The 23034-nt window shown below is 43.4% G+C and overlaps 8 protein-coding genes across 8 annotated transcripts; 3 read left to right on the top strand and 5 right to left on the bottom strand.

Annotated features, from left to right (window-relative positions):
* Positions 1-298: 298 nt before the first annotated feature.
* On the bottom strand, positions 299-3429 carry Bcmrh4. The gene has a single exon (XM_024694162.1). The coding sequence runs from the start codon at positions 3372-3374 to the stop codon at positions 1527-1529; it is 1848 nt and encodes a 615-aa protein (XP_024549951.1). The 5' UTR covers positions 3375-3429; the 3' UTR covers positions 299-1526.
* A 1196-nt stretch (positions 3430-4625) lies between these two features.
* BCIN_07g05690 (hypothetical protein) lies at positions 4626-6436 on the top strand. The gene is made up of 3 exons (XM_024694161.1): positions 4626-4743; positions 4795-5049; positions 5276-6436. The coding sequence occupies exons 1-3, from the start codon at positions 4691-4693 to the stop codon at positions 6156-6158; spliced, it is 1191 nt and encodes a 396-aa protein (XP_024549950.1). The 5' UTR covers positions 4626-4690; the 3' UTR covers positions 6159-6436.
* A 900-nt stretch (positions 6437-7336) lies between these two features.
* On the top strand, positions 7337-10611 carry BCIN_07g05680 (hypothetical protein). Its single transcript, XM_001552051.2, has 4 exons — positions 7337-8784; positions 8838-8900; positions 8953-9153; positions 9220-10611. The coding sequence occupies exons 1-4, from the start codon at positions 8078-8080 to the stop codon at positions 10316-10318; spliced, it is 2070 nt and encodes a 689-aa protein (XP_001552101.2). The 5' UTR covers positions 7337-8077; the 3' UTR covers positions 10319-10611.
* Positions 10612-10765: 154 nt separating this feature from the next.
* On the bottom strand, positions 10766-12109 carry Bcnip7. The gene is made up of 2 exons (XM_001552052.2): positions 11735-12109; positions 10766-11678 (listed from the first exon to the last, which is right to left on the bottom strand). The coding sequence occupies exons 1-2, from the start codon at positions 11958-11960 to the stop codon at positions 11338-11340; spliced, it is 567 nt and encodes a 188-aa protein (XP_001552102.1). The 5' UTR covers positions 11961-12109; the 3' UTR covers positions 10766-11337.
* A 42-nt stretch (positions 12110-12151) lies between these two features.
* Positions 12152-14339, top strand: Bcnoc3. Its single transcript, XM_001552053.2, has one exon. The coding sequence runs from the start codon at positions 12226-12228 to the stop codon at positions 14251-14253; it is 2028 nt and encodes a 675-aa protein (XP_001552103.1). The 5' UTR covers positions 12152-12225; the 3' UTR covers positions 14254-14339.
* A 25-nt stretch (positions 14340-14364) lies between these two features.
* Positions 14365-16499, bottom strand: BCIN_07g05650 (hypothetical protein). Its single transcript, XM_024694160.1, has 3 exons — positions 15618-16499; positions 15052-15181; positions 14365-14970 (listed from the first exon to the last, which is right to left on the bottom strand). Exons 1-3 carry the CDS (start codon positions 15735-15737, stop codon positions 14723-14725), a joined length of 498 nt encoding a protein of 165 aa, XP_024549949.1. The 5' UTR covers positions 15738-16499; the 3' UTR covers positions 14365-14722.
* Positions 16500-16525: 26 nt separating this feature from the next.
* Bcmfs1 lies at positions 16526-19334 on the bottom strand. Its single transcript, XM_024694159.1, has 5 exons — positions 18717-19334; positions 18047-18446; positions 17344-17847; positions 17122-17282; positions 16526-17055 (listed from the first exon to the last, which is right to left on the bottom strand). The coding sequence occupies exons 1-5, from the start codon at positions 19065-19067 to the stop codon at positions 16651-16653; spliced, it is 1821 nt and encodes a 606-aa protein (XP_024549948.1). The 5' UTR covers positions 19068-19334; the 3' UTR covers positions 16526-16650.
* Positions 19335-19772: 438 nt separating this feature from the next.
* Positions 19773-22936, bottom strand: BCIN_07g05630 (hypothetical protein). Its single transcript, XM_024694158.1, has 6 exons — positions 22443-22936; positions 21393-22115; positions 21312-21342; positions 21056-21243; positions 20725-21008; positions 19773-20667 (listed from the first exon to the last, which is right to left on the bottom strand). Exons 1-6 carry the CDS (start codon positions 22565-22567, stop codon positions 19973-19975), a joined length of 2046 nt encoding a protein of 681 aa, XP_024549947.1. The 5' UTR covers positions 22568-22936; the 3' UTR covers positions 19773-19972.
* Between the last annotated feature and the right edge of the window lie 98 nt (positions 22937-23034).

Below are 23034 nucleotides of genomic sequence, written 5' to 3'. Positions count from 1 at the left end.
AGTCAGTCGTTCAAAGGCAAGGAAAACGCAAGTTTCAACTCATGCCTTTCGCCGCCCAATGTCTCCATACAGCTAAGCATACTAGATACTAATAGAGTTAGCAAAGCTTTAGGCGGGGATGCATCACTTGAAGATGTATGTCTTGATTCTGTTCGGTTCAATCCATAGAATTTGCGAGCCACTTGGTCGACAGCTGGACAATTTTGATCCAGCTTATGTAAGCGCGCTTCTCTAGAGAGCTGCCCCTCAACTCCACAGTATGTAAGCGCTGGCCGCCCACCTGTACGTCCTGTTGTTCTGTAATCATAAGGATCATTCCACCGTCCAACAATTGAAAGACTTCGGGACAAAAAGGTCATTCCAAACACAAAACTGGAATGCTGCGCAGACCCGCGCGGATACGCACATTTTTTCTGGAAAACACATAGTGTTGTTGAGCTGCCTTGTGTTTCCCGCCGATTCTCCAAAAAGACTTCGACTTTTAATGCCCACCAGCCCACTGGGCGTTTTGTAATCATTGCAAAAATTACCTCATCTTTATTCATAAGCACCCTCTCAATGTCTAGTCCAGCTTATCCGTCCGAAACCCACTCGACGTTCTGTATGTTAGTTCCTTTCTCGCCATTTTCTCTCATTGCTACCACATTCATGTTTCTTCGCTGCGATATCTCGTCGAACAATAAAAATTCGCGATCTGGATTGAAAGGCCACAGGATGGATAGACGTGAAGGGATGAAAATGGTGTATAGCCTTCAAACCATTCCCGAGGAGTGACATGTTTGCAGTGCGTTTTTCGAAGCTTCATATATTGGTTAAGCTGGCCCCTTAACACGCCAATGTCTCCTCCAGGACGAAACTCAAAGTCTCTCCGCAAGCCATAAATAGCGCTGCCTCAATGAATTTCACAACATCGCACCGACTTGCCAGAGTCTTTCTCGATGTTGTGGCCCGGGTTCTTGGGCAGAATTCGATTGCCCTACTTGGAGATGAGGGTTCTATTTGGAGTTCGTCCCAGATACAATCCTCTCCACTCAAAGTCCACTCCTATCACTGATGTCAAACTTGAGATTTGATGCGGTTGATAGCCGATCACATCTTACCCCTGTTCTATAATTGGGATTTGGTCTCCCGATGAGGTAACATCCATGGTACTGGGGATAACTGGTGAATTGAGGGAGTAAAGGCTAGTATCATAGAATCAAAGGGACATACAAGCAGGAACGAACAGGAATAGTCAGATGATATGTAGAAGTCAGTGGCGAAGACTACAGAGCAAATGACCATACCATACTATAAGAGGTAGTCTTGGTATGTTGAGAATTCGTACTAGTGTTCCGATATCCTTTTTTTTTGTCTTCTATGCTTACAGTGAAAGTCCGTATGTACATATCTCTTGATTGATTTTCCCACGTCATGATCATATATTTTGCAGGTGGAGATTCTCAAACATCCATGTACCCAGTTCCAAACCCCTTCATATACTGTACGCATTATGCATATATTCATATCTATACAATTACATCCTTTTAAATCAATGCCTTGCCCTCAAACATGCCATCTCTGACTTCCTTAACCACATCCCTTCTATCTCCCTTTCCAACCAAAACTATGCCTCTTCCTCTCTTCCCCATACGTCCAGTTCTACCCAGTCTATGGATAAAATCAATCGTGGAGTGTGGCACATCATATAGAATAACATGTCTTACAGCCACAGTATCGATACCTCTCGAGCCCAAATCCGTAGTAACCAAGACTTTGGTGTTAGGTAATTGTCTCTTAACTGGAGGAGCGACCTTTCCAAATGGTACATAATTTGGTTGATTGTCTGATAAAGATCCAGGATGAGATTCTGGTTTAGGCATGCTGAGTCTGGCGGATGAAGTGAAAGACGCCAACATCTCACTCTGACGTTCCTCCGGAGTATCACGAGATAGAGCGATGGCATCTATACCCTTGGATTTGAGATAATCAGCCACTTCTTGGGTTTTCTCGCGCTCATTAACGAATACTAAGATGCGCTTGACATCCATTACTCCTTTGACGGGCCCATCGTGTTCAGCAGCCGCTTTGCCAATGGTCCAGATAGTGTCTGCGCAAGCGAGATTTTTATTGTTACGATATGGATCACGTTCAACATCGACGACGCCGAGTTGGACACGTCGAGGAATAGCGTGAAGGTTTGGTGTAACTAGACGATTAATGGAGGGGAATCGCTTTCGAAGGAATGAGTCGAGAGAACGAGGAATTGTTGCAGAGCAGAGAACGAGTTGTTCGAGCGATGGAGTGGCGCGATCGATGATTGCTGATGTTAGGGGGGAGAAGCCTCGATCCAAGAGAGAGTCGGCTTCATCAATCACAAGATGAGTGACGCGAGATAAAATGTTTGGGTCGGAGTCGGCAATAGACGAGAGGAGATGAGGTGTAGATACAAGTACATCAATTCCAGATGGAGAGAAAAGACGGTTACGAATGACCTTCCCAGAGAAATTAGAAGATATCATGGCCGATTTAAATTTAACAGTATGCCCAAACGCCTTTACAAGTGTCCCCACCTGGGTTACCAATTCAGACGTGGGCACAAGTATGATTGCTCTTGGTCTGCCTGTTGTAGGATGTGGCATATTGGATAAAGGAGGTGAGACCAGTGTTAAGTTATTTTGTCGTAGTTTCTCTTCTTGTAACTCTTTCTCATAGGCCTCAATCTCCGCATCCTTTGCCTCTGCAATTTTGACTGCATTTATCGTTGGTATTAAATATGATAATGTTTTCCCTGACCCAGTCTCAGCAGCAATCAAATACTGCTCACTCTCACTCTGCTTTCCCTTCTTCTGTTGATTCCCAAGCAAGGCTGGTACGGCAATCCTTTGTACCGGTGTCGGAACATGGCTTTCAATTTCTGGAAGAGCCTGTTTGTAGATTGCTTCCTTCACACTGTCTAACAGGGCAAATTGTTCGAAGCTATCTACTTCCTTTATTCTATCTTTTATATCCGACCTCCTGGTGTATGAAACTGGCGAAAGAGCCCTTTGCATCTTCAATGCATGAAACCCTCTGCCCTTCTTGTCATCTTTATCTCCGCGATCGAGCCTCGATGATCGACGTTCTTGTGCCGCTGATGGTCGTTCTGGAACTCCACGAATTTTCGCCTCTCGCAGATTCATTCCCCCAAAAGGTCCATCTTGCTTTCTTCTTGTAGGTCCCTCTTTTGTTGGCGACGAGCTAACTTTTCCTGCGCCCGCCAGACTCATGCGATTTGGTCGACTGGGTAGTCTAGATCTCATAGACATGGATCTGCTGGGCCATTTTTGGATCGGCGGGTTCTGAGCTGCTCTGAATGAACAGAGCAGACATTTTGCAGGCTTCGGCCGGAGCATAATAAAAACAAACTATTTTGTGAATGTGTTAGTATATTTTCTCCCGCTCTTGATCAATTATCCATGAGAAATTATTCTGTGTTGGCAGAATTAATTAGTTGGAGGCAAAAGTAAAGGCGGTGAGACGAGAAAAACTACCAGGATCACACGCTCATCTACCGGTGACTTCTTGACAATCTACTTTTCATAATAAAGTATTCAATATACGACAGTTACAGGCAATTCTGAATGTTGCTGTTGCTTTCCTTTCAAATCGGTCTCATCCTGGGATTCGAGTCTGACAAGATATATCTACGATTTTGCATTGCTTTCAAATTACGAAAAACTCAGTTTGCACTATCCACTGCACAGTTTCTTGAACATAAAATTTTTGAGCTGGTATTGACAGACTCCATCATAACCACTTTCAAGCTATTTCTTTCGGCCTCCTTTGATTTATATAGGCGATCTGCACACTTCTTCGGAGATACGCTCGCTGTCAATCTCTAATTTATCATCTGAGAAGTTCGGAATCACACCTACTAGGTCATATATGCAGAATCCATCAGGTTGCGAACAATGATGTATCGGCTGAATCCTTGATTCGAGGACAGATGAGATGTTTGCTGTAAGGGTTCTGTGAAAGCTTCCATGTCCCTATTCATATTCATTTTCATCTATGCACAATTTCCTTTTTCTTCAGATCTACCCATCCCTTGTTTGTTCTATGATATATTCTTGTTAAGAAAAGTGTCTCTACGTTATGGGGCATGAGAAGTCTCTTCGCTTCGAGCATATCAATGAGGGAATGAGTTTATTGGAGAAGGAGCCCACCATAGAATACTAGTACTTTCCTTTCACGTTGAAACTGCAGATATCTTGTCCAGGATCTCCAATAGCCCGCGCTGTAGTGTGACAGTGAAATATATCTCAATCCCAAATCACATTTCTCGAATTCCTGATCCCACTTAGAATCTTGATTTGTCTTCTGGCATTGAATGCTCACATCTATCTCTACTCATCAGGATTGTTATACATAGTGCTTATCTAGCCCTCCAAACTTGAAAGATGGGATTTTCAATTCAAAATTCAACCATCATATAGTTTTTGCCAGGGAAGTTACAGTCTTTTAGGACTTGCCGTTGTGACGATTCGCAACCATTAAGGTCAGTCATACTTTCCTATTCAGCTTTTGGGAAGCTGCATCAAAATCGCAGTTCTTGAATGGGTTCTTGATTTTCAATTCTTCCCGTCTCAAAAATACTCTCCAAGGGTTCCAAAATTCAAACTTGTCTATTTTTTCACATCATTATTCTGATCATCAACAAGTCCTCGATATGATTAATCGCGACAGGACGCTCGATATGGACTTTGTCCTAGGCTGTAGACAGTTCGCTTTATTGGAGACCTATTACTTAACTTGATTGCTGACTCTCTTTAGTGATGTTTTCCTACAGGAATCCTTCCCTCGGTCTATCAGCTTTTATCCAGCATATGATTGTCCTGACAGTGCCGAAATTAAATGTGAATGTGGTACATCAATCTATTTCCACCAAAGATTGAATCGTACGACTGTAAGACCACCATCACAACTCGCGAGTGAAGGGTTCTACGGCCTTGACGAAGTGGTAGCTAGTGATTGTTGGCACCATTTTGTAACTCTATTTTCAAGTCTCAAATTCAGGCATTCTTCAGAGTTTGTAACCACTTCCCACGTTCATATTGCTTTGTCGGAGTCTCTAGCAGCCCAGAGTAGTAGTGAAACGTATCCTAACTTTCAGTATTCTGGAATGGTTTGGCATCGACATAAATCAAGTGTTCCAAGTGGATTCAGAATTGAAAGGGAGTCATTCTCAGACTGCAGTCCGAACTACTTAAGGTTCTGTTTATTAGTTGGCAATTTCTGACTCTCTCTATAACAGCTATCTACTGGCAGCATCCGGTATGGCCTCCCGCTTCTCGGGTTACTTTTTACTCCCCAATTCATACATTGGACAGAGATATCTCGCTGGGCTGTGGATGCGTAATCTTCCGAGTGACCTTTGCTGGTGGGTCAAGGTGATTGAAGGTCATTGTGTTCCTTCAAGAGCGGAGCCGTACAGAGCTCCTACTTGGTCGTGGGCTTCTGTTGATTTTGACGGAGAATCGCCTTGTAGCCCGGTTGTTTACCATTCAAATTTTGGAAAGAAGTTTGAACAATCTAAAAACTTCCGTATTCGTCGTGCCGAGACTCAACTGGCGACATCGGACGTGGGAAAGTACACATATGGTTCAGTTTGTGGTGGATTATTACGAATCAAAGGCATCCTCATTGCAGCCCAGATATTTACACACCCATACTTGGAAGCTGATGCAAGACATACTATTCAGTTTTTAGAAGCAGATGCATTAGACGATGACTACTATCCTTGTTTCTGGCCAAATGTCTATCTCGACGTTCAGGGTTCCTTCAAACCAATAACAAATGAGCCCTCCCCGGCTGTTAATGTTCTTGACCTGCCCATCGCTGGAGATCTTGAAGACAAGGAGGCTCTTGTGAGCGTAGACGTGGTTGAAGACCAGGTCCAAGAAGATTTTTTGTGCTCAAGTACAAAAGTATGGATTTGCCTGGTTGGAAATATTGTTAACGGCGGATTATGCGCACTTATATTGAAAGAGCGTGAGAAGGCAAATTTTCGACGGTTTGAAAGAGTAGGATATTTGCACAACAGGGTCAGAGCTTTTGGCTTTCAGAGTTACGGCTGGCATAACAATTTTATGCGAAGAGTTGAGAGGGCGGGGGAGACAACCGTTGAGATATTATAGAATGGTAAAGATGATCATGCTGGAGCTGTCAAACTAGGATATGAGGATACGCAAAGACTATCACGACGACGATGCATTTGTTTTACCCGCCACAATATTCGTTTTGGCATTTTCAACATTCACCAACCCCATGAAGTACAGAGACTTCATTCCACATGACTATCTGTCATTTTAGACCTTAGCTCTAGTTTCAATAAGAATACACTCATTAGACATTCTACATAATTCTTCATAATCTAAACCGAGACTCAACAAATTAAAACAGCCTCCCTTGCTTACGTACATGTAACTCAATTCGTCATTCCAAGGAAAAAAGACTGAGCAAACAAATGATCTCCTAGTTTTGAAGATGTTTTAACTTGATATAAAATTTCAGAGAACTTGAGAAGGAATGCTTTGGCGTGCAGTGTTTCGTACATTGTGTGGGGCAACAGTTTCTTGCAAGTTGCATCCACTACCCCGAATCGTGAAACTTTTCGACACCCAGAGCGAAAGACATAAAGTACAACATCAATCGGCACCGAGTGTCATAGATAGAAAGTGGAAATGCCCCGCAAGGTAATATATCAGATTGAATGGACAAGTCTGGCGGAGACGGAGTGTATATGTAACTGTTCCGAACTTGCGCAACTCATGTGCTTGTATTGTGCCAATACGATGTGAAAAATCTACATGTTACAGATTAGTTACACTCTTCGATACTGAGTTTTTTCTGTTACGTTGCTTTTGAACTTAACCTTATAGATGATATCACCACCAGTCGATGTGCCGCCACCGAAAGTTATCGAAGTTCGAGCGAACTCTAATAGTCCTGGCCTGGATATCGCTTACTACTACTTGGCTAGACGGGCAGACATCACAATGATGCTCTCGGTATATGCAGCACGGCACAAAATGCTGTGGGAGGTATGCGGATACGAGATAAGTGAGATAAGAGTTCTTTTTTATGAAGTATCTTTTTTATCTTTTTATCATTTTTCTCCTTCCAGCCCCATCGGTCTGTGCTTGTTCTAAGATCTTACATCTTTACAATGTTTTACCTGCGACCTTAAAGTTACCCGTGTTTACATTATCATTCATTATTACTGGACTAAAACCAAACTAAACTAGTTTGTTTGTTGGGCTCAGATCCATTTTCGCTTCCGCAGATCGTCAATCTTCTCCACGTGCGAACAACTGAACAACTATACAACTATACAACTACATAAAAATCTGATCATCAACACAAAACAACCCGAACCTTGGAAGCTTACTCAGATTGAGACTTGTTGTACAGGATCGATGTGTCAACACTTACACGTCTTGCATTGATCCTATCATCCGTTCTGTTCTGCGATGCGTTCAACTGATAAACAAGAAGATACGCAGGGAAGAACCTCAGCTCTCCTTCAAACAAACAAACTCTTTGATTCATCAATCCTGAAACATATCTGTGGATCACATCAAGATGTGCCCAGAGCCATACCAGATCTTTATTTATAGCTTCGTTAGTGCCATTATATTCGAGTAGGAGCTGAAACTAATAGAGTTCGGTGCTCGGTCGCTTTGGTTTCCGATTCTATGCTCTCTCCAAATCTTTCATTCCTTTTTCTTCATCACAGCTTCAGAATCTAATGAAGAGCTTCATGGATCAACCAATGAGATTGAAAGTTCATCATTCGGTGTGTATATTATCCGCGATTTCAAATGACCAATTTATGAAGTAGTTGAAGTCTAAGGCCCCTTCTGCACGGGCAGGAACCTACGCACACCCAGCCTGCTGTTATTTTCAAGCCAAAGTCCATATCTAGTAAAGGCACAATCCAATAGTGCCATCTGCACAGGACGAAAATCATTTACTACCTGCTCGATCCCACGTTCTTTTCCTGATTCTGTATACCGCAAATTTGCGTCCCCACTAATTGCACACTAAATTTCGTATGCTGATCGAAGACATGGCTTCACCCGAGAAGAAGGAACCGTTATACGAGTTCCCTTATAATCCAGAAGATTATGATTACCATTATTATCTAGACATTCCTTATGGATACGACGTTGAAACTTCGACTTACAACTCAGCATTAGAAACGGCGCAAGATTTTACCTCGTCCATCTACGAAGATACCTACGAAGAAAAGATGGAGAGAAAAGATAGCTTGGAGCTGGAAGCTTTGAATGCACGTTCTTTATATACTACTCCGGAATCATCACCCGTAGGACCGTCACAGATGGAAAGGCAAATGAGCACGAAAAGCACGAAGAGCTTCAAAAGCACGCCAGGGTTATTCAAAATGATGTCAATCAGGAATTTAAAGCGATCTCCTCCTCCAGAACCTCCATCAAAAAGTATACGAGATACCTATCCGGAAATTTTCGCAATGACTTCAGAGGAATCACTTGCTGCGTCTTCGAAGCCTTCGAGACCATTTTCAGAGGACACACTTGCTTCATCTCTGAAGCTCTCAAGGCCGACATCAGAAGAAATCAAGGTACCTGTGGAAAAGAAGGAGCTTGCAGGTCCACCAGGTCCTCCAGGACCTGGAGGGCCAGGTGGACCTGGAGGACCACCAAAGGAGATCTTCCCGGAGATGGATATGGAAAATAATTTAGTAGGATGGTCAGGACAAGATGATCCATCACATCCAAGGTATGCTTGAATTGATAGTGCGTGATGGTTACACCAATACTGACCTGAAAAAGGAATCTTCCGGATAAAAAGAAATGGTTGATGCTGGCGTCTGTCAGTCTGATTACCTTCTTGAGGTACGTTTACCTAATGATTACTTCATGCCACATCTTGATTAACCAATTGTAGTCCTCTATCTTCATCGATTGTAGCACCTGGTATTACACTCATGAACAAAGAGTTTGGTACTACTTCCGATATACTAGATACCTTTGTTGTTAGTATGTTCATTTTTGGATTTGCGGCCGGGCCACTTGTTTTGTCACCACTGAGTGAGATTTATGGACGTCAACCAATTCTCATGTATTGCAATTTCCTATTGACAATATGGTAAGTCTAACACTTGTCATGTGCTTGTCATTCAATTGAAACAGTGCTCATACAACCCCACTACAGGCAACTCGGATGCGCACTTGCTCCAAACATCCACCTCCTCATCCTCTTCCGCTTCTTTGCAGGCTTAGGAGGATCCGCCTGTCTCGCTATCGGTGGCGGTGTCGTTGCAGATTTATTCCCAATCCAGCAACGTGGTAAAGCACAAGCTATGTTCGTCATGGGACCACTCTTCGGCCCTGTTCTCGGTCCCGTGATCGGAGGATTCATCGCCCAGCGTGCGGGATGGCGCTGGGTGTATTGGGTCCTCTTAATCGCTTGCGCCTGTCTCTCCATCTTCTACGTGATCGTCGGAAAAGAAACATCTGCTCCGGTCCTCATCCGTCGCAAAACCGCCGCTCTTCGCAAGGAAACTGGAAATGAATCTCTCATATCCGCATACGATGCCAAGAAACCAGCTGCTGCATTGAAGCTCAGAGCAGTCCTCCTCACGGGTATTGCAAGACCCTTCCGCATGATGTTTTCCTCTCCTATCCTGCCTATGCTCGCATTATGGATGTCTTTTATCTTTGGGTTGATCTATCTCCTCCTCACATCCATCGCGCAAGTGTTTGAGCAGAAGTACGGATTCTCTATCGAGATCGCCTCGCTAGCATATCTAGGTCTCGGTCTCGGCTTCTTCCTTGGCATGTTCACAGTTGCCAAAACATCAGATCCCACCATAATTTCCTTAACCAAGAAAAACAACGGTGTATACCAACCTGAGTTCCGTCTCCGTAATGGTCTCTTCTTTGCTTTTTTCATCCCCGGTTCCTTCTTCTGGTACGGATGGTCCTCCTATTACGGCGTCCATTGGATCGTTCCGATTCTCGGTTTGATACCTTTCGGTTTCGGAACCATGGGTGTGTTTGCTGGTATTCAAACATACTATATCGATACGGGAAAGCAATACGCAGCATCCGCCATGGCTGGTCTCACCGCCATTCGATGTTTGTTTGCGGCGTTCCTACCGCTGGCAGGTCGGCCGTTGTATAATAATTTGGGATTGGGTTGGGGAAACAGCGTTCTGGGATTCATTGGGCTGAGCTTAATTCCAGCGCCCTTTTTCATTTATAAGTATGGTGCGCGATTGAGAGAAAGATATCCCGTTAGAGTTGATTAGGTTTATTACGGGGAATGGCATGATAGCCACGGTTTGTATAATGGATGGATTCCCTTCTCTATTGAACGTTGGAGTATGCACGGCGTGTATGATGGATGGTGTTAATGATTTGCATGAAGAGCAAAGAAAAGTATATACGAATGACGGCTCCACAGTACGAATACCCTCCTTAGAAGTTAGTCATGTTTGTTATCATTTGATTTGGTATTGGGAGAGCGAAAAGAAATATTTTAATATAGTAAAATAGAACAATCACTTAATTTATCTCGCGGTAAAAATTTGAAAGTTGTACAAGTGAGCAGGTAAGTTTTATACAAATAAAGTGTGAACGAAATCAAAGTCCATCATTGGGTTTCAGTTCTATATAGTTATTTGTATTCTATAGTAAGTGTTCTCACCCTGCAGTGGAATGCAATTCCTATTGTTTCGACAGGTGATTCTTGTAAGTGAGTTTATAAGATTTGATAATTGTCCCCTTGCTCATGTCGCTGCTTGCGTCCCTACTGTTCAAGATCAATTGTAACTCCCAAAATTACATTCAAGTAGACGTGACCGAAAGTGTAGGGTAAACTAAAATTGAAGGACACATCGATTGTCAACTTTGCACCTGGCACACGTTAGGTTTGTTGTCTTTCGATGTTTGTATAACAACGCCCCCTATGTTCCATCGCTACGGCTTGAATTTGATCTGGAAAATGACGAAAGTAATGATGCAGTATGATCGACATAGCATTGAGATATATGAATTCATTTGGTTCCATCAAACAAAAAAATGTAGCCAACAATTCAGGCATTAGAACGATGGCATGTAAGATTGGATGAACGAAACAAAAGATGGAAGTATAGTAGCTTGTTCATATGAGATCGCAATGATCATCAAATATTGTCATTTTGTCTAAGCAAGCTTGCATCAGGAATGGCAACTTGCCTATAATTATGCTTTTCCCTGCACCATATAAACGCCGTTTTATATCCCAAACTCCATTCCGTTTCAGCACTTCCAAGTACAAGACCTCCCCCTAAGAAGTCGCAAAAAGCGTATCCTCATCTCTCAAATACTCTCCAGCATCCGCTTGTCTGAAACAAACAATACCGGTAGGATCCAATCTTCTAGCCTCCTGTGTGCTTCTCGCCGTAACCCCAAACCCCAATGGTGTATCGTTCATACTGTAAACAACAACACCCTGATGCTCGGGACAATCTTCCGACCATCTTCCAACATGCGCTTTCACAATGTGACCGCCGTAGAGGAATGGCATTTCTCCATTGGCTTTGACCCAGACCTTGTAGCGGGCGTGTTCGGCGAGGATAGGGAGTGCGGTGATGTGAATGCGGAATTTGCCTGATTTTGTGAATTTTCCTGCGAGGGTTATGTTAGACGTGACGCTTTTGCAATGGTAGAATTGGAATACATACCAAGACAGATTCCTAATGACAACAACTTGTCTCTAGAGATAGAAGTCGCAAGGTTTGCGAGCGATAATCGTACATAATAACATCTTGATTGTTGGACTCGGAAGACATATCGATCAGCATTTGGGGTGTTGTCCAACGGCGCGATCAGATTCTTCAATGAGTTTCCCGTATAGCCTGCCAACTTGGCGAAGAGAGTTTGAGTTTCTGGTTCGGTGAGAGGACGCATCTTGGGATTGTGGTGTTGGGATAATAATTGTTTGTGAAGTTTGCGAGATGGAAGTTGAAGCTCTAGATTGCAGAGTTCCTATGAATTTTTTTTGGCGGGCCTACTGATAAGGCTGGAAACTTTTTTTTTTGGCTGGTGAGCGAGCGGCCGCTTCGTGCCCGCTTCAGAATATTTTCTACAGAACCCTTGTAGGAACTTTTTTTCGAACGATAACTTTCATAACAATCTTCTATCATCGATTGGTTTTTTTGCGACATAATTAAAGATGGCAAAAGTACCAGCAGTCAAGAGGCGCAAGCTTACACCTCCGCCAACTGAGGGAGAAGATTCGACTCCGTCGACTTTGGAGAATGCGCCAAATCCGAATGCGTTTTTCAAGACGGCTTCGAAATGGAATTTAGAACAGGATTACGAAATGAGACCGCGCAAAGGAAAGAAGGAGAAGAAAGAAAGTACAAGATTGCCAATTAAGACCAAGGAAGGATTGGTTGAACAAGTAGAAGCGCCAGTGGAAGTTAACGAGGAGGAAAGTGATTTAGAATGGATTGGTGCGGATGATGTTGAGGAGGATGAGGAGCCCGAAGAGAAGGTCGAGAAAAAGCCTTCCGTGCCGATACGACAGCAGATTCTCGAAGCAAAGGAGGAATTGGCTCGTATAGCATTGATGTTAAATGAAGATCCAGAAGAAAACGTAGGAGCATTTAGAGCCATAGCAGAATTTGGAAAATCGCACAACATTACGATCAAGAAATTGGCATTGGCTACGCAATTGGCTGTTTATAAGGATGTTATTCCAGGATATCGGATACGACCTTTATCAGAAGATAATATGGAAGAGAAGGTTTCGAAGGAGGTGCGAAAGTTGAGGGCGTACGAGCAGGCTCTTGTGGGAGGATATCAAGGATATGTCAAGGAATTGGGCAGGCTCGCAACTTCTGGAAAATCTCACAACACGAGTGATGGCGGCGCAGGTCTTTCTACGGTTGCCATTTCTTGTGCATGCGCATTGTTAGAAGCTGTACCTCATTTCAATTTCAGATCAGATCTATTGAAGATATTGGTAGGGAAGCTCAGTACGAGAAAGGTGGATGCCGAATTTGTCAAGTGTCGAGAGACTATCGAAACGTTGTTCAAGAATGATGATGATGGAACCTCATCTCTGGATGCGGTGAACATTTTAACGAGAATGATGAAAGGGAGAGGATACAGAGTCGACGAAAGTGTATTGAATACCTTCCTACATTTGAGATTATTATCAGAATTCTCTGGAAAGGCATCAACGAATCATGTCGATCATGAGGAAGACAGTTTCGGGGGCAAGAAACTCAAGGAAAAGAGAGTATTCCGCACCAAAAAGGAGCGAAAATTGATGAAGGAACGAAAAGCAGTTGAAAAGGAGATGGTTCAAGCAGACGCAACGGTCAGCCACGAAGATCGCGAGAGGATGCAGTCAGAAACCTTGAAACTAGTGTTTGTGACATATTTCCGCATTCTTAAAGTTCGATCACCATCTCTCATGGGTGCCGTACTTGAGGGTTTGGCTCGATACGCCCATCTCATCAATCAAGATTTCTTCGGTGATCTTCTAGAAGCGCTTAAAGATCTTATTGGTCATGCCGAGACAGGAGATGATCTTGAGGAAACTGAAGCAGAAGATGAGGACTCGGAAACCTCTCGCAATCTCACCCGTGAATCTCTCCTCTGTATCATCACCGCATTCGCACTTCTAGAAGGCCAAGACGCCCATAAAGCTCAAGCATCGTTAAGCTTAGATTTGAGTTTCTTCATCACTCATCTTTACCGCACTCTCCACGCCCTATCTCTCAACCCTGACATCGAACTCTCCTCCAAATCCCTCCATCTACCAGATCCAAACGCCCCCTCAACAACCGACAACAAAGTCAACATCCAAACCACCACCGTTCTTCTCCTTCGCTCGCTCTCCTCCGTTCTCTTACCGCCCCTTGCTGCCCGCGCAGTCCCACCTCTCAGAATCGCGGCTTTCACTAAACAACTCATGACATGCTCTCTCCAACTGCCCGAGAAGTCGGCTACCGCAATGATGGCTTTGTTGGGCAAAGTTGCCAAGATTCACGAGACCAAGGTGAAGAGTCTCTGGAATACAGAAGAGAGAAAGGGTGATGGAATGTTCGATGGATGTAGTACTGAAGTAGAAGGAAGTAATCCAATGGCGAGCACAATCTGGGAAGGAGAATTGTTAAGACTGCATTATTGTCCTGCGGTTAGAGATGGTATGAAAGTGGTGGAGAAGAATGTGATTGGTTTGAGATGATTACCTAGGTATTGCATAAAAAATTAAGTAGAGCGTCGATAATGTGTACGAGATGAGGTTGAAATAAAATGCATATTTCTAAACCATTTTTTATTATTCCATATATTGGATTGTATCATGAATTTAGGGTTGTGAATTATTAATTAATACATATGCGGAAGAAAAAAAAACGGGGTATATAGTTATACATGTTCGCAATCCCTCAATGCAATCTAGCCTAGCCATCCATTATCCCAGCATACCAGCAAGCTATTAGCTTCAACGCCAAAAATATACACGTCTTGTCTATCAATCTTTCGTTATCAAGGCGCCCACTCCCAATCTCCATTTCCAGCGAAGTTGAAAATGGAGATAATGCCTCTCTGTATCTTCCTCTAAACACAACCAGAACACTTGAGAATCCATACATCCCACCCCTCATTCCCTACCCAACGCCCGTCCTATTCACATCACAAACGCCGGCAAAACCTCACAACGCTCTCCCAATTCCCATACTCACTCCTCTCTCCCTCATCATCCTCTCCTCCTCCTCTCTCTCCCTCTCGCGTCCCAAAACCACAATCCTCCCCCCTTCCTTCCCATCATGCACATGACTTATCTGACTCAGCATCTGTGCGAATTGGCGATCCGTCGTCGCTTGGCTTTGCCAGTCGAGAGACGTGAGTGCGGAAAGTGTGACCGAGAGTGCGTTGATGATTATGCTGGTTACTATTAGAGCTGGAGGAGTGGTTAGTCGGGTTTATGGGAGAGGGGAAAAGAGGGGGGAGGGAGAAAAGAGGGAGAGAAAGAGTGATGGACCTTTCATGTCGGCTGCAGTAGTGGGCTTTAGAGAGGCGATGGAGGATATGACGAGAGAGGCTACCGAGAGGATTACAGAGGCGTAGACGGAGAATCGTTTCCAGAATTTTGCGGTGACGAAAAAGGGTTCCTGTTTGTGGGGTAGGGTTAGTATATATATATATATATATTTATAGGTTTTGCATCGGCTGACGAGAATGAATTTTCAAAAATTGTTGTTTGCTGTTTGTCGGAACTGGAAAAGTAGGGGGTTTTGATTTTGAGTGGTTTGGTGTTTCGATGTCGTTGTGGATGGAAGCCTTTTTGCTGTGTGATAATAGATAGAGACAACTCGATCTCTCATGTATCAACAGCATCATCCCTTTCCTTTCAAATCACCGCGAGCTTTTCGAAACTCTTGAATTCCCATTCCCAATGAAACCTTCTTCTCCTCACTATCCCTCCAAATTCCAGCACAGCAATTCCCAGACGAAAATAAACAAACAAAACGTGACATCCACGTGCGGTCCACCCATAACAAAAACAATAACAACAACAATAATAGATAAACCAGAAATCCAACGAACCTTGATAGGAAACAATCCCGATGTGTCAAGAACCATATCATCACTTCTTTTTGAATCCGAGGCTACTCCCAAGCTTTGTGGCTTTACACGCTCTTTCCTCTCCAGGCGTGCCTCGAACATTTTCTCGGGAGGAGAGGAGATATCGAGGTGACTGGACAGGTGCGATGCTTATCTTATCTTGTCTTGATTGTCGGTAGTTGGATCTTCTGGCGGGGTGGCGTTTCTTGTGTGTCTGTCTGTCTGTCTGCTGTCTGTATGCGCAACGACTTGAATCAAGATCGAAATTGATGGATTGATAGATTGATGTGTTGATGTGTTGATGGGTGAGATGAATAGGGATAGATAGATAGAAAGATAGACAGAAACACCCGGACTATAACGCAAGCAGCACAGAAAGAAATCGATGACGTGGATGCACGACTGCAGTATGATGGAGAGGAACATGCACGCATGGAAGTGGAAAAGCCAAAATAATCAAAGAGTTGCGGGGAAATTCTAATGTGTGATTCAGAAGTCGGATCGCGGATGCGCAGGTCGTGTGATGGGGCTGGTGGTTGCATGGGGGAGGGATGCTCGCTGCATGTTGGGGGGGGTGGTTGGGAGCGCTGCGGATGGGTTGTGTGGTGATGTTTATTGGCGCTGGTGTTGTAGAAGATGGGACCGAGTAGCTAAGCAGTTCTTTGGCCTTGCTGCATGTGTTTATGCGTTGGAATCGTGAGGTCGGTCGATAGATGGTTGCTTGCTTATGATGTATGCACGAGATGGTATCGCGTATCTAAGGACGATACTTTGCATTGAAAAGGTCCTTGCAAATTCAAGGTTTATCGATTTCTGGGTGTTTTGGATTGAAATGTGAATATCATCATGGCAAAAATACGTATCTGCAAGTTATCAGGATTCGAGTATGGTGGGAGAATCATTAAATCTATTCCTATGTGATCGAAATACAAGAAGGTATTTGTGTGTTGAAAAGAAAACCGACATTTATCCTCCAGGAATCCTCCAATTTTCAAATGCATCACAGCCCATTCCTTCAAGCTTCCGCTCCTCCGCCTTCCTGCCCCGCCTCCACATTCTTCCCGTCACTCTTTGTCCCAATCTTCTTCCACCCCATTCCCCACACAAACAACATGACGCCCGCCGCCAACCCCGCCGCCAAGTAAAAACAATGATTGATCGCTAAACTATATGCCGTCACCACATTCGTCACCTGATCCTTCGGTATTACATCACGATATGCCGTTGCGCCGGCCTCGATCACCAGTTGCGAATTTACTGTTGGCGCATATGTTCGCAATCCGGATTTGAGTTTCGCGGTGAAGATTGTAGATGCGAAGGTAAGACAGAGTGCTCCGCCGAGGTATTGGAAAAATATCACGAGGGTTTGTGCGATGACGATTTTGGTCCCGGTGAGGTTGTTTTGGATGGCTATTATGACCTACGTTTTGTTAGCGGGAGAGCTGGAGGTGATAGGGGAGGCGATAGGGGAGAGGATTCGAAATACCATTTGCATAGATAGACCACGCCCGATTCCACCGATGATTTGATAGCCGATCCATTTCGATGCCGGAGTGGATGGGGTATAGGTGGATATCAACCCATATCCTATTGCGGCGAAACATCCACCCACGATACTGAATGGAAGGTAATAACCTATCTTTTGCACTGCAGAAATGTCAAATCACCAATTCCATTCTCAATCTCAGAGAAGCGAAGAGAAACATACCAGCAAACCCAGAGATAATCGCAAAGAACATCTGTGATAAAATCCCCGGTAAAGTATATACTCCACTCATCGTCGGTTGTACACCCCTTACCCCCTGAAAATAAATCGGCAAGTAATAGCTCAACGTCAACATACCCGCCATAAACAAAAAGTTCGTGCAGCAACACGTCCACACGACAGTATTTCTCACAAGGGATAAAGGAACCATAGCTTCATCTCCCGCGCGATATTCGCGGTAGAGGAAAAGAAGAAAATTGAAGAACGATCCGATGAAAAGTCCGATTATGTGAGAAGATGACCAAGGATACGTTGTCCCACCCCATTCTAGAGCGAGAAGTAATTGAATGGCAGTGGGAGCAAAGAGAGAGAAGCCTAGGAGATCGAGGTGTTGGATTCGTTGGAGAGGGGTGAGAGTTAGGGCGGCGGGGTGGAGACGCTCTGGGATGGTGATGGAGAGGAGAAGAAGACTGACGAGGAAGCCGCATGGAAGATTGATATAGAAGCCTAGGATTATCAGCCACTGGGGGACTTTCATCTTTAAGATACAAAATGAAAGTAATCGTCTTCTTGGTTTCAAATTGAACCTTGAAAAATAATCTTGAGAGAATAATCTCAAATGAGAACTCAAGACAGCAAATGAAGGAGGCGACATATTCCGCCACGGAAAACCCCAGAAAACAAGAAATATAAACACCAAACTCACACCATCTCCAACTAGCATACTGCGTCAGCGCGCCTCCAATCAACGGGCCTACCGCCAACGCCAACTGGGAGGTCGAAATCATAAATCCTAAATAAACCGGCCTCTTCTCTATCGGCACCGAATGCGTTAAAATCGTAATCGCGCCATTCATCAAGCCCGCCGAGCCCATCCCCGCAACCGCTCGTCCAACAATCAACATCTTCGACGAAACGGCCGTTCCACATAATAAAGAACCGAATTCGAAAAGGAAGAAAAAGGAGAGGAATACATATTTGGAACGGAAATATGTGTAGAGTTTTCCTGAGAGCGGTTGTAGCGAACAGTTGGTGATGAGGTAGGCGCTTCCGTACCAGCCTACGTCCGAGAGGGAGTGGAAGTGGTTTGTTATAAGGGGGATGGCCTGTAGTTGTGTTGTGTTGGATTAGTGTTTGTCCTGTTTGTTTCTTGTATCGGATATTTCTATATGTAAGTCATATTGTTGAATCCTGGGATGAAGCAAACTTCCTCATCAATGAGCATTACCATCCCGACTCCAATTAAAATATCATTCCCAACCATAGGATAGCTACTCAGCCACCGAACAACGCCAGATCTTAATATGACTCCAACGCAAACCTCAAGATGGAGCATACACCCCCCTCATGAACCAGAGAAAGAAAAAGATACTCACGGTAGCAACAATCGTCGTATCCAACAGCGCCAAAAACGTCGTAAGTGTAATCGCAGTTATGACTACAAAAATCTTATATCCAGAGATATATTCATGATTTTCCTCTTCTTTACCATCTTCTTTTCCATTTACTTTATCCACTCTATCCACATCATGCACTTTTCCCAAAGAAACATCTTCATTTCTCAAAGAAGACTCCGTAATTGCACTTTCCTCTTTCTCCGAGTCTATATTCTTCTCGGCTACATTCGAAATCGTATTTGATGGCTTGCGAATGTCGGGCTCGCTAGATGTAGTGTGGGAATTTGAATTCTCTCCAGAGACGTTTTCTGAGCCTTTGCTAGGAGACATGGTGTGCGTTAAGGCGGAATTTGATGTTGCTTGCTTATCTTATAGATATAGATAGGAATGACTGATATGATCTGTGTATGTATATGTTTATATGCTGACGATCCGGAGAGATTTAAAGGTGATTGATAACCGATGATGCGAATCAACTGTGTATATACACCCAAAAAAAACGAGAATGATAACCCAGTTGAAGAATAATAACAGCAACAGTCGAATCCCAAGCAAACAGACGAATAAAATCCCGAGGAACCAAAAAAGATAGAGTTCAACAAGCGGCCATTCTATACGTATTTATAACATTACAACATGTAAGACGAAACTTCAAAATCTGAGATGCATCGGGAATTTTGGAAAAGAAAATTCCCGAGCCGAGTTTTGATTTTTCAGGGGAAACTCCGATGCTGTGCTTTTGTTTTTGTGTAAGCGATCATGTGTTTGGTAGGGAATAGCGCTTTTTTTAATTTATAGATGGGATGGATTGGAATTTGAGGTATCTATATCATTATGGTTACCTAGGATTAGAATGGCTCGTTGATAGGCGTATTGAATGCAGATTGAATGGACGTTTAGTTCTCGGTTGGTGGGTGGAGTCGTTAATTATGTCGACATCTGAGGTGTTTGATACTTAGTTAGATGCTCATACCTTCTCTGTCGTATAGTTTTACAAAATTCCAGAATATAGAAAACGCTTCATTGGGGTTTATCTGTTCTCTCGAGATATTTTGTTGATGGTTTTTTTTTTATCTAGATATTACAAAGTACATGCAGGTTGAGATGAGAAGCTCGATCCCTCTAGTCCAGTTTTTGGACTTCGTTCAAATGCTATTCTATATTACATGTACCTACCCTTTGCTTTCAAAATTCCTGGAACGTCTAAAAATAATTCGCTATCCTCGGCGTCATGTCTAAAATTGGACTGGAGCCGGTGCACTCATAATATCAAACTGATTCCCCCAGGTACCAAAAACATCCTGCCACCATCCATCATCCCACAGGTCCTGTCCCATGTCCATATTGAATGTTGGGGGCTCGAGTGTTTGACCTTGAGTGTGAGATATGGGTTCCGTACCCATATTTCCGTTTCCGTTCTCACTCCCATTTGCATTTGCATTTGCAAACTTGTTACTTGACGCATTACTCGAAGCTTCCCCTGCTACTTTGGCATCCCACCAAGTCTTGACCAATCCGATTCTCTTCGAATTAGAAGTATAAATATCAGCATCTTCTACCTTAGCCAATCCAGCATCCAGTCCAGCTTCAACTTTGACATTTTCCCATGTCTTTATAATTTGACCTAGAATGAGCGAGAGATCGAGTTGTTGACGCACAAGTTGGATATCCCATTGTGGATCTTCGAATACTGATAGACGATAGAGAGCCACCATGCAATGCGCCATATGTGTGTAGATTGGGAAAGTAAATGATGTGTGATCCCTACATGGCGTTGAAAAATAAAGTTCAAACCATGATTTTACAGATTGAAAACAAATGCAAAGGGATTCCAAGCGTTGGGAATCCGGAATGTCAGCAAGGTACTCTTTGGAGAGAGTGACTTCGTGGATCGTTAGTTCAGTATTGTAAAGATGCATCAGAAAAGTACCTATGTGTGATTAGTGACTATTAATCATGCATGAATAACTTTCATTCATTCACATACAGTTTTCTCGAACTTCATTCGGAATTTGTTGTCTGAAAGTTTCCATTTGATTTTTCAAGGCCTTTAGATAGAAAATAGTAGGTGCTTTGAAAGCAGTACTCCCATCGCCTGTTGTGTCGTACCACGGAGAGTCCTTCACACGCTCCTGAATAAGTTGCAAGCGGACAATCTGAGTCATTAAAATATCGTGGAGAGACTCAGGATTTTCCGAGAGTGTCTTCAAACATTCGTCTGCGTACGGTGTCCATCGAAGAGTCTCAATCTTTTGGACATATAACGAAAAGCTAAACAAAATCAGACACGCCCCACAAACCACATCGAAGTGACGTACCTGGAGCTTAGAGAGTATAAGCAAAGTAAAGCTCTTTTTTCTTGTTGCGATCCAACAACATGTATAAACGGTTTCGGACATCCTCGGGCATCGAAGTTCAAGAGCAAATAAGGTGCCTCTTTCGGTGGAGTTTTGTTTAATCCGAGATCAAATACTATTCCTATAGCAAGCTGAATCATACTACTCCACTAAAAAACAATGGGTTAGAGAGTATTTCATACTGTAAAGGTTCTGTATAGAAATAAAGATGACTTACTACTGGTCTCTGTTGGTAATGACACTGGCTCCTACTCAGTATTAATATCAAACCCTCAACTATAAAGTTTAGCTCACATACCATGCAATATAAGTTAATAATCCCCACAGAAGATCAAGATTGCGCTCGCCGGAAATGAGCAGTTTTTGACCTAAAAGCTGACGAATATGCATCCCCAATGCTATTTGTTTTGAGGTCCTCTTTGTTGTAGCCATTACAATAGCCAGCCACCAAAATGGATTTTCTTTCTTGAATTCGAGGACATTTGTATCTGATGATATGACCATGAATGGAAGGTATTTTATCGAATTAGTTCGAAAGCAATGTAGTGCATTCTCTTCTTCTGCCGGAGACAATTCTAGGCCAGATGGAATTAGAGACACGGGTGGTATTGCCGTTGGTATATCGGTAGCGCAATAATCACCACTAGTATCACGAAGAGGTCTTTCACTCGCTGGCCCTGGTAGAGGCGGATCAACGGGGATAGAATTCAAACTGTAAGAGCTATTGGTGGAAAGTTTTATGTCGAGCGCTGCAAGTCCTCTTACAGGCGGATTACCAACATTTGATCCAGTCTGATACTCGAAACATTGAGTTTCACTCCTAGGGTCCGATGACACACTATGATTTGAGACCGTTGAAGAATGGGGAGTATTCTGATCTTGAGTGGCTGCAGTCAATAATGAAACTAGCCCATCAAGCTTCTGCTCGAGCTCGGCAGTTCTCGCAGCTGCGGTTTTCTTCGCCGGCTTCCGCCTCTTTGTTCTGGTGATCGGTTGGCAATCCTTCGCGAGTCGATGGCATCTGGAGAGCATCAGTTTGTTTCTTAACTAGTCTATTCATGTAAGGCCCGAGAGAAAAAAAAGACACTAGATTAAAAAGTATCACACCCTTTCCAAATCAATACAAGAATTTTAAAAATGTTGTGCTGTTCAAAGGCTGCAAATCTTTCATTTCAATACTACCATATCCAAAACAACAACAGATGATCCAGTTTCCATATTTGAGAATCGACATATTGACTCGACGTTCTGACAAACATAGACAGAATTGGTACACACAGAAGGGAATCCACTAGCAATCCCAAGACCATAGAAGCGGGATAGAATCACGTGATTAGATTCTACATACCTTTCACAAGAAGCAACACCATTCTTTTCTACGCATTTAACCTTGGCTTTCGCACAATTGACACAAGATTTTCCATGTCTCGATATCTTCGGCGTGACACTGTTCTGCACAGGAGACGCCTCCATTTTCTGAGCACTACGAACCGGCAAGTCGTTGCACCAATTAGGAGGGCGAGTGAAGTATACACGAACGTACAAAGATGGGGAAGAGAAATGGTTTCGGAATTTGATAACTGATGTCTCCTATCGTACGGAGATTGAGAAGAAGATATTGGAGTTGCTTGGAATGAGAAGTTGTTGAATATTCGAACAATAACACATCGATTTGAGGTCTTTTCAATTATCAAGCGGAGTTTAGGCTCGTTTTGAAACTCCGTATCCGAGATGGAGACTGACCTTCCATTTCATCAAGCATTCTTCATTGGATGTGCTTACCTCAACAACCTGAGCATTTCGTTGCCTGTTTCTTTTGATATAAAATGATACAGTTTAGTCAGAGAATAGTTTGATCGTGCTTATATTTCGACATACGATTTGTGATCATTATCCTTTTATATTAGTCATCATCGCTGGCTAATTGGACTAGTCTCTTT

The sequence above is a fragment of the Botrytis cinerea genome, chromosome 7 (assembly GCF_000143535.2).
Source record: "Botrytis cinerea B05.10 chromosome 7, complete sequence".
NCBI lineage: Eukaryota > Fungi > Ascomycota > Leotiomycetes > Helotiales > Sclerotiniaceae > Botrytis > Botrytis cinerea.
Note: the sequence above shows the minus strand (reverse complement) of the source record. Positions and strands in the feature narration are given on the sequence as shown.